The following is a 10,881-nucleotide window of genomic DNA, read 5'->3' as shown; positions in this document are numbered from 1 at the left end:
TGCTTTTATTTCATCACGCCTCTCCTATTGAAACAGCCTTTTTACTTCCCTCACCCAAAAGTCTATTGATGGACTCCAGACTGAACAGAACTCAGCTGCCAGGCTTTCAAACAGAACCATAAGACCACATCACTCCTGTTCTAGTGTCTTCACACTGGCTTCCTCTATGTTTTAGAAGAGATTTTATGATTTAGCTGATTACTTTTAAATCTCTCCGTGGCATTTCTCCCAGCTACATATCAGACCTTTTAGTATTTTACTACCCCTCACGTACATGGACATCCTCAGGCAGAGGTCTTCTCTGTGTTCCAAACACTAGATTAAAAACTAAAGGGGACAGAGTGTTTGCTGTGAGGGCCCCAAGACTCTGCAATAATCTGCCTGAGGATATCAGGTCATCTGAGATCTCTTTTACATCCTGTGTTAAAACACACTTTCATCGGAGAGCTTGATTTTACCTGAATTTTATTTCTTTTTTAATGAATGATAATTTTAACACTTCATTTAAAAGAATTATATGTCTTTTCGAGTTCTTTTAAATGAATACTGTCTTTAATATTTGTGATTTGTTCATTCTTGCTGTGCTCTGTTTTATTACGCTGCCCTTGTAAAGCTATTTGTTTCTATACATAAAGTTATTATTAGGTCAGAAACCCTGCCTCCTCCATGTTATGGTCCCATCCACTGACCAACATTAAATGTACATGTCAAATACCTTTTTTTAGGTAGTTCTCATCACACTGATGTATGTTTGAGTGTTAATCTTTCCAGTAGCTGTGGTTTCAATTAGTTATTGATGCTATAAAAAGGGGTTAAACATCATGATTGACAGCTGAGACTGATTTGTGATTGGTCGAGAGCGGCGTGCTTCGTCAGGACCCTCGAGCACAGGTGCCCCATCTTTGATCTCATCTTACATGTAGTCGCTAGCTCCACATGAAATAATTGCAGAAAAATGGCAGAATTCCTATGTGCCATCTATTTTAGCTTCCTCTCTGGAAAGTGGGAGGAAGTGGAGGTGCGTTGTCCATCTATATGTGAGGGTTGACAGCTGGAGTTAGAGCACCGCCCTGGTAGGTGGCATTGGAGAGCTCCCTGCCTTTATAAGGACAGGTGTGGGCAATGACTGCCTCTTGTCTGATGCCTGGCACATGGTGACTGTTGTGTTTGTGCAGGTAAGGGAGACTCGGAGAAAGGAGATGTTTTATTTTTCTGCGTGAAATCTAATGAGGTGTCTTATACATTCAGTTGGGTGGCTGTGTCTCGACCCAGATTTCTGTGGCCCCATGTTTGAGAGAAGATTCAGGGTTCACCTCTCCCCTGTTTGAGCCACAGTACAGAGTCAGTCATCCATTGTCGCTGCACAGCAGGGCCCCTCATTGAGCAGGGTAATATATAATAGCAATGTAAATCCCCTCTAATGTTTTTTTAAAATATATTTGATTGTGACCCTGAACCAACTGAGTCTCCCCCTCTTTGCTCTTGTTTTAGGAAGCTGGACGATCTACGGGGAGCAGTCGTAGGATGCACACCACTTTGCATGCAGTGTGTCCACCTGAAGGGTGGTGGTCACTTGAACAGTGTGTTGTGGTTTTGTCCTTGCAGTGTAAGTTGTAGTGATCACCGTGTGCTCACGTGGTGGTGTCTATTGGGGTTTGTGATAGAATCTCCACGTGGTGGTAAGTACGCTGCCTACATAATGGTCCCCGCTATTCAGGTAAAAGTGTGTTGTTCTCTGTGCTCCCAGTATTTTGTTATTTGAGCTTTTATAAAACTAAAACAGAGGAAGTTATTTGTTTTTACTTATAATTGTCTTTATCTTATTTCTTTTCTCAGGTCTTCCATTCTACTCGTTGCATTATTGAATAAAGATTTAATTTTGAACTGCATGTCTCTGCTTTTCCTGAACCCCCAAAATGTGATGCTGTCCAGACAGACTGAGGTCATTGGGGTCTAGTATGACCCATAATAATAATAATTACAATATATAATATTAAATTTAAATCTGGATCTTAAGAATAACTGACCCCACATTGTGCTGTTTAATCTGCACTACCTGATGAAAGAAATAATAACATCTACAGTACACAGTGTAGTGATGTTGATTGGACACTAGAGAGCAACACTGGATCGTGATAAAGGCACAGGGAGGGGGGGCTCATGTCATAACCCTCTCTGATCTGCGAGATGCACCTGAAGGCCTCCTGTCTTTATATAGCTTCATGTAAATCAGGAGGTTCAGAGTCAAATCACTGGACTGAAACTGATGATTCAGTGATTAGTATTAGTCAGTTCTATTTTATGAATATTCATTTTGAAAATATGTGCTTGTGTCTTGCAATAGATGCCTCATTTTAAGTAGCAGAAAACGTATTGAAATCCCATTTAATTGGGGGGAATATATATGTTTGCCACTTGGGAATTCATCAACATAAAACCATTATCTAAGTGTCAAATAGATCTAACTGAAGCTCCTCCTCCTGTCCCTCTCTCAGTTTCAGGTTTGTATTAAATTGCTCCTCCAGCACCTCCTCTCCTCATCCTCCTAACCCTCTCTTCTGACCCTCATCTCCCTCTCAAGTGACAAGGCCACTCTCAGCACACACTGACAACATGCTGGGGACCCTCTGCACTCTCATCACCGCTCTAACATGTAAGGAGGCTGACTTACTGCAGCTCCGGCCTCGTGTTGGATTCATCAGTCTGTGTGTTTCTCTTGACTCCGTGTGGTCTTGTTGTTTCCAGGTGTGAGTGGTGTGACGGTGGTGACACAGAAGCCTCCTGTTGTGACCGTGAGGAAAGGAGAGACAGTCACCATGGACTGTAACCTGGGGACTGTTACTGGCTATTATGCTTACTGGTATAAACAGATTCCAGGAGGAGTTCCTCAGTTTGTACTGAGGTTTTATCATGGATCGAGCTCTCCAACCTATGGTTCTGGTTTCTCTACACCCAAAATTCACATCCACTCATCCAGTCTGACCAACAGATTATCGTTTTGATCATAAACAACGTGGAGGAGAACTCTGCTGTTTATCACTGTAGGTAATAGGACGACTCTGCTAAAGAACACGTATCACAGTGATTTACACTGTGACAAAAACCTCCTCACTTAACACTTCTGCTTTTTCTCCTGCTGACACATGTTGACCGACTGTGAAGCCATCAGGTGATGCTCTCTGTCCACAGAAGTTGAAACCTCTGATTATACGTATATATAATATAGCAAAATGTAAATGTTAAAACATCCCAGATTATTTTCCTGGATTACTACACAAATCTAAATTTTTGTGATTATCTATATATCTGATATCTTTAACAAAAAAAGTACAACACTAAAGCACAAATCAAAATCTCAGAAAAGCTTTTAAAATTGTTGTAATAATTATTGTTTGCAAAAAATTTTAATACAACTTTCCACTCATCATGAAACAATCAATTAACAGGAAGTGAGCAACAAAGAATCAATGTGTTCATTTGCTGATTTAAATTTCCTCAATGTAATAAAAGTGTGACGCACATCTAGTGATGGTTGAGGTGATTAGTTATTCTATACCAATCTAACTGCTTTACCATTCCTTCATTTATATGCTTCACTCATCGATGTGTGATGATTAATACGATTTCCACAAAATTACTAAATAAATTCAAGTCCTAATCAGAGCAGCTCACAAACAGGACGTCAGCAGAAATGTTATCTGTGAAATCACATCAGTATTAACCCACAGGTATTAAACCCCCATGTTTAATACTGCAGATAATGTGACAGCTTAGTTAGGAACAATTACATGCCCTGTTTGTTACTTTTTCTAACAGATGCATTGTTGCCTTTTTAGCATTTGTCATTGGAGAACCATAGTCAACTGATGTTTTCACACTCTGACTCCTGGGAAGGAGAAAACTTGTTGTATATGTTCCCCTCCATGTCTCCAGTTTCCACACATACTGCTGATTAGATTAAAACATTATTTTAAAGAGAGCTGACACTCGCCTGGTCATCTCTTTTACATCCTGTGTTAAAACACACTTTCATCGGAGAGCCTGGTTTTACCTGAATTTTATTTCTTTTTTATTGAATGATAATTTTAACACTTCATTTAAAAGAATTATATGTCTTTTCGAGTTCTTTTAAATGAATACTGTCTTTAATATTTGTGATTTGTTAATTCTTGCTGTGCTATGTTTTATTACGCTGCCCTTGTAAAGCTATTTGTTTCTATATATAAAGTTATTATCCGGTCAGAAACCCTGCCTCCTCCATGTTATGGTGCATCCACTGACCAACATTAAGTATACATCATCAGCCTTTTTTAGGTAGTTCTCATCACACTGATGTATGTTTGAGTGTTAATTTTTCCAGTAGCTGTGGTTTCAATTAGTTATTGATGCTATAAAAAGGGGTTAAACATCATGATTGACAGCTGAGACTGATTTGTGATTGGTCGAGAGCGTGCTTCATCAGGACCTCGATATTGCAGCCCCATCCCTTGATCTCATTCATGTAGTCGCTAGCTCCACATGAAATAATTGCAGAAAAATGGCAGAATTCCTATGTGCCATTTATTTTAGCTTCCTCTCTGGAAAGTGGGAGGAAGTGGAGGTGCGTTGTCCATCTATATGTGAGGTTGACAGCTGGAGTTAGAGCACCGCCCTGGTTGGTGGCATTGGAGAGCTCCCTGCCTTTATAAGGACAGGTGTGGGCAATGACTGCCTCTTGTCTGATGCTAGCACATAGGGCTGTTGTGTTTGTGCAGGTAAGGGAGACTGGGGAGAAGGAGATGTTTTATTTTTCTGCGTGAAATCTAATGAGGTGTCTTATACATTCAGTTGGGTGGCTGTGTCTCGACCCAGATTTCTGTGGCCCCATGTTTGAGAAGATTCCCAGGGTTCCCACCCCTCTCCCTGTTTGAGCCACAGTACAGGAGTCAGTCGTATTGTGTGCAGCAGGGGCCCCTCATTGAAGAGCAGGGTAATATATAATAACTTGATAAATCCCCTCTAATGTTTTAAAATATATTTGATTGTGACCTGGACAACTGAGTCTCCCCTCTTTGCTCTTGTTTTAGGAAGCTGGACGATCTACGGGAGCAGTCGTAGGATGCACACACCACTTTGCATGCAGTGTCCACCTGAAGGGTGGTGGTCACTTGAACAGTGTGTTGTGGTTTTGTCCTTGCAGTGTAAGTTGTAGTGATCACCGTGTGCTCGATGGTGGTGTCTATTGGGGTTTGTGATAGAATCTCACGTGGTGGTAAATCGCTGCCTACATAATGGTCCTTTATTCAGGTAAAGGTATGTGTTGTTCTCTGTGCTCAGTATTTTGTTATTTGAGCTTTTATAAAACTAAAACAGAGGAAGTTATTTGTTTTTACTTATAATTGTCTTTATCTTATTTCTTTTCTCAGGTCTTCCATTCTACTCGTTGCATTATTGAATAAAGATTTAATTTTGAACTGCATGTCTCTGCTTTTCCTGAACCCCCAAAATGTGATGCTGTCCAGACAGACTGAGGTCATTGGGGTCTAGTATGACCCATAATAATAATAATTACAATATATAATATTAAATTTAAATCTGGATCTTAAGAATAACTGACTCCACATTGTGCTGTTCAATCTGCACTACCTGATGAAAAGGTATAATAACGACTACAGTACACAGTGTAGTGATGTTGATTGGACACTAGAGAGCAGCACTGGATCATTGATAGAAAGGCACAGGGGGGGGCTCATGTCTCAACTCCACTCTCTGATCTGCAGGATGCACCTGACGGCCTCCTGTCTTTATATAGCTTCATGTAAATCAGGAGGTTCAGAGTCAATTCACTGGACTGTAAACTGATGATTCAGTGATTAGTATTAGTCAGTCCTAGCTCATGAATATTCATTATGAAAATATGTGCATGTGCTTGTGTCCTGCAATAGATGCCTCAATTTAAGTTGCAGAAAACGTATTGATCTCCCATCTCCGGTTACTCCAACTGAAACAAAGAAATGTGAAGATTCAAACGTTGCACAAACCAGCATGAGTGACATCTGTAGGATCTCGGACAAATCTTTTAGAAACGATGACCAGAAGTGAGACGGTTAGTAAACCATGAGTTTAACCACAGCTCCTCATCCGGTCAGTCACTCTGTTGACTGGAGAGTTGTTCCTTTTCTTTTCAGGCATCACAAATTCTGGAAATATTATTGGTCACCTCACTCTGCACAAAAACACACACCAGAGAGTAACAAGTGGATAAGTTCAGAACATCTTCACCGGCACAAATGACAATTCCAGGTTTAATATCAAGGCGTTTGCATTTTTAGTGCAGCAGCGTCTCTCCATGACTCACTTTCCTCCCTCCCAGGATGCACCTGCACGCCTCCTCTCTCGTAGCTCCATGTGAACAAAGAGGTCAGGTGTCAGTGAAATCCCGAAGTTTAAAAGGAAAAGTCTTGAACCAACTTCATTATATTACATCCAACACAAAACGTTTCTGTAATATCAATTTAGATCCTGTAATCAACTCTTATATTCATCTTAACATTCACACTGTCCTATATGCAGAGAACATTATATGAAGATATTCAATTATTGACTGAAGGATTTAATGATGTATTTAATTGGGGGGAATATATGTGTTTGCCACTTGGAAATTCATCAACATAAAACCATTATCTAAGTGTCAAATAGATCTAACTGAAGCTCCTCCTCCTGTCCCTCTCTCAGTTTCAGTGTTGTATTAAATTGCTCCTCCAGCACCTCCTCTCCTCATCCTCCAAACCCTCTCATCTGACCCTCATCTCCCTCTCAAGTGACAAGGCCACTCTCAGCACACACTGCCAACATGCTGGGGACCCTCTGCACTCTCATCACCGCTCTAACATGTAAGGAGGCTGACTTACTGCAGCTCCGGCCTCGTGTTGGATTCATCAGTCTGTGTGTTTCTCTTGACTCCGTGTGGTCTTGTTGTTTCCAGGTGTGAGTGGTGTGACGGTGGTGACACAGAAGCCTCCTGTTGTGACCGTGAGGAAAGGAGAGACAGTCACCATGGACTGTAACCTGGGGACTGTTGACTATTATGCTAACTGGTATAAACAGATTCCAGGAGGAGTTCCTCAGCATGTAGTGAGGTTTCATCATGGATCGAGCTCTCCAACCTATGGTTCTGGTTTCTCTTCTCCCAAATTAACATCCACTCATCAGTCGACAACAGATTATCGTTTGATCATAAACAACGTGGAGGAGGGAGACTCTGCTGTTTATTACTGTAGCGTATGGGACGGCTCTGCTAGTGAAACTGTATCACAGTGATTTACACTGTGACAAAAACCTCCTCACTTAACACTTCTGCTTTTTCTCCTGCTGACACATGTTGACCGACTGTGAAGCCATCAGGTGATGCTCTCTGTCCACAGAAGTTGAAACCTCTGATTATACGGACATATAATATAGCAAAATTCAAATGTTAAAACATCCCAGATTATTTTCCTGGATTACTACACAAATCTTAATTTTTGTGCTTATATATATATATATATATGATATGCTTTAACAAAAAAAGTCCAACACTAAAGCACAAATCATGATCTCAGAAAAGCTTTTAAATTGTTGAAATAATTATTGTTTACAGAAAATTTTAATATAACTTTCCACTCATCATGAAACAATCATTTAACAGGAAGTGAGCAACAAAGAATCAATGTGTTCATTTGCTGATTTAAATTTCCTCAATGTAATAAAAGTGTGACGCACATCTAGTGATGGTTGAGGTGATTAGTTATTCTATACCAATCTAACTGCTTTACCATTCCTTCATTTATATGCTTCACTCATCGATGTGTGATGATTAATACGATTTCCCAAAATTGCGAAATAAGTTCAAGTCCTAATAAGAGCAGCTCACAAACAGGATGTCAGCAGAAATGTTATCTGTGAAAACACATCAGTATTAACCCACAGGTATTAAACCCACATGTTTAATACTGAAGATAATGTGACAGCTTAGTTAGTAATAATTAAATTCCCTGTTTGTTTCTTTTTCTAACAGATGCATTGTTGCCTTTTTAGCATTTGTCATTGGAGAACCATAGTCAACTGAGGTTTTCACACTCTGACTCCTGGGAAGGAGAAAACTTGTTGTATATGTTCCCCTCCATGTCTCCAGTTTCCACACATACTGCTGATTAGATTAAAACATTATTTTAAAGAGAGCTGACACTCGTCTGTATTATTTAATTAGGGCTATAAATAAGGAGAGCGGGTGCACAGGTGCATCCTGGGAAGGAGAAAAAAAGGTGGAGTGGAGAGGTGATGCTTCCGAGGATGAAAATTCAGATTCAGTTACTACAGGTTTTATGAGAACGTTACTACATTGATTCACTAAACCAAAATAAGGGGAAACTAATTTTGCTCTCTGAGCCATTTTGTGCCTTTTCAAGTATAAAGTAAATTTTACTGACAAAAACAGAAACAAACTTTGCTGTCATTTGTGTTGAGAAACGTTACAGCAGAATCAGGCGCTGGTGAAGTTATTGTTAATGATATCAAAATATCATTGTCTCAGCTGCAGTGAGAACAAACTATTTCAGACGTGTTTTGGAAAAATGATTTTTTATTGAAAGCAACAGTTGCAAAGTTGATAGAACACCACCACCCAACCCTCACAACGTGTGTCACAAGCATACAAACGCATTTTCTGCATGAAACAAAGCACAAACAGGAAAAAAGAAGCAGGTTTTAAATGGTCATTCTGCTCCTCTGTTATTCTTCAGTGGTGCAGACGGACTTGTTGATGTTTTCCTCTGACGTCTGGGAGCCCAGAGACACTTTACATGTGTAAAGCTTGTCCATGTTCCAGTCTGACGTCTGGATGGCCAGATAGCTGCTGATTTGGAAAGTCTGGTCCGGTTGGTGGACGGCGGTGCTGGTAGAGATCCCACTGCTCACTGGACTCCCACCGACCAACCAGGTCACTTCTGCAAAAGGCACAGACTGACTGGACAGACAGAGCAGAGTGGCTTTGTTGGAGCGGAGCTCAGCACTGGACGGAGGGAAGACAGTCAGGACAGGAGGAGAGAGGCTGGAGCCTGGAAATACAACAAGGACATTAATTACTAGGAATACACTGATTGATGGAAAACATGACAGTCTCAGTGAAGGATAAAGAGTTTTCATGCTGCAGAAGCATCTAAAATATTTACAGTTTTTTTTTTTTAATCAACACTGTTAATAGAATATGATCCATAAGTCTTTCAAAACAGTTATACATTTATTGATTGTGTCTAACAAAATCATATTTGTTTTCCAATACATCTATTTCAGTCAGTGTGAGAAATTATGACATATAATTTCTTACTTTTTGTGTTTATCTAATAACCAAAGACGATTTCAAAAAGAGAATTAAGATACGTTAAAAACTAATCCTATGAACCAAACAACAAATACAGTGGATCATCATTGTTATTGTAAAGGTAAATAGATTTTACAAAGATTACATTTCTCACAACATGTGGAACTGAATAGTTTAAGTACATTCTTATTAAAAACAGGCGAATCATTTGTATAAAACATTTCCAATGTTGAGATCATTAGCACATTTCTGTGTCATATACAAAGTGTGGTATCAAGGCAAAGCTGGTATACAAAAATATAACAATCTTAAATTCAACAAATAAATGGTTAAATATTTTACAGAATCAACAAACACACATCTATTCTTTTCTGTCCATTTGGGTTGGATGCAAAATATCAATTGTGTTTATTGATCAGTTAAAAAGTTCTTACCTGTCACAATCAGCTTGGTCCCTTGTCCGAATACCACAGTGATTCAGTTTGTGCACATGGCTGTACAAAAACCTCCTGACGCTCTCTGAAATTGGAGTACAGGAAACCATAACGAGACCAACGTTCACTGTGAACGTCTCATTCTCTTCATCAGTCTGTTTATTATACAAAATACAAAAAATCGCTGCACTTGTTTCAAACATTGTGTCTGCAGGAGAATTTATTCAATAAACCTCAATGTTTTCTTGACTTATAGTGTTTGATGTTGGTCGGGTGTGTTGACAGCAGCTGAGTGTCCCTCCCTGAGGTTTTTGTCACAGTGTGAATCACTGTGATACGTTTTCACTAGCAGAGCTGTCCCATGTTTGACAGTGATAAACAGCAGAGTCTCCCTCCTCCACGTTGTTTATGGTCAAACGATAATCTGATGTCGACTGATGAGTGGATGTGAATTTGGGAGAAGAGAAACCAGAACCATAGGTTGGAGAGCTATGACCATGATAAAACCTCAGTACATACTGAGGAACTCCTCCTGGAATCTGTTTATACCAGCGGCAGCATAGCCAGTAACAGTCCCCAGGTTACAGTCCATGGTGACTGTCTCTCCTTTCCTCACGGTCACAACAGGAGGCTTCTGTGTCACCACCGTCACACCACTCACACCTGGAAACAACAAGACCACACGGAGTCAAGAGAAACACACAGACTGATGAATCCAACACGAGGCCGGAGCTGCAGTAAGTCAGCCTCCTTACATGTTAGAGCGGTGATGAGAGTGCAGAGGGTCCCCAGCATGTTGTCAGTGTGTGCTGAGAGTGGCCTTGTCACTTGAGAGGGTGATGAGGGTCAGATGAGAGGGTTTGGAGGATGAGGAGAGGAGGTGCTGGAGGAGCAATTTAATACAAACCTGAAACTGAGAGAGGGACAGGAGGAGGAGCTTTGTACTTTAATCCTCTTCATGGAGAAATATTTCTTCTCTCCATTTTTCTCAGTGTAGGTGAATACTTTCATTGATTTGTGTGTTTTACAGTGTTTCCATAATTTTGCAAACTTAAACGGATAGTTCACCAAAAATTTTAAAATCACTCATTATTCACCACTATGCCGATC

The 10,881-nt window shown here is 40.2% G+C and overlaps 1 protein-coding gene, 1 long non-coding RNA gene and 1 gene segment (V, D, J or C); 2 read left to right on the top strand and 1 right to left on the bottom strand.

The window, feature by feature from the left end:
* Window positions 1-2,421: 2,421 nt before the first annotated feature.
* On the top strand, window positions 2,422-2,844 carry LOC118123667. Its single transcript, XR_007034920.1, has 2 exons — window positions 2,422-2,653; window positions 2,746-2,844. It is a non-coding gene; the product is annotated as an uncharacterized LOC118123667 (long non-coding RNA).
* A 3,867-nt stretch (window positions 2,845-6,711) lies between these two features.
* On the top strand, window positions 6,712-7,327 carry LOC118123652. The segment is given in 2 exon segments: window positions 6,712-6,872; window positions 6,965-7,327. Coding segments are annotated over 2 exon segments (375 nt in total).
* Window positions 7,328-8,581: 1,254 nt separating this feature from the next.
* Window positions 8,582-10,581, bottom strand: LOC118122829 (immunoglobulin lambda-1 light chain). The gene is given in 5 exon segments (XM_035179711.2): window positions 8,582-9,074; window positions 9,772-9,805; window positions 10,110-10,324; window positions 10,327-10,434; window positions 10,527-10,581. Coding segments are annotated over 5 exon segments (723 nt in total). The 5' UTR covers window positions 10,567-10,581; the 3' UTR covers window positions 8,582-8,748.
* Window positions 10,582-10,881: the final 300 nt, after the last annotated feature.

The sequence above is a fragment of the Hippoglossus stenolepis genome, chromosome 16 (genome assembly GCF_022539355.2).
Source record: "Hippoglossus stenolepis isolate QCI-W04-F060 chromosome 16, HSTE1.2, whole genome shotgun sequence".
Classification (NCBI taxonomy): Eukaryota; Metazoa; Chordata; class Actinopteri; order Pleuronectiformes; family Pleuronectidae; genus Hippoglossus; species Hippoglossus stenolepis.
Note: the sequence above shows the minus strand (reverse complement) of the source record. Positions and strands in the feature narration are given on the sequence as shown.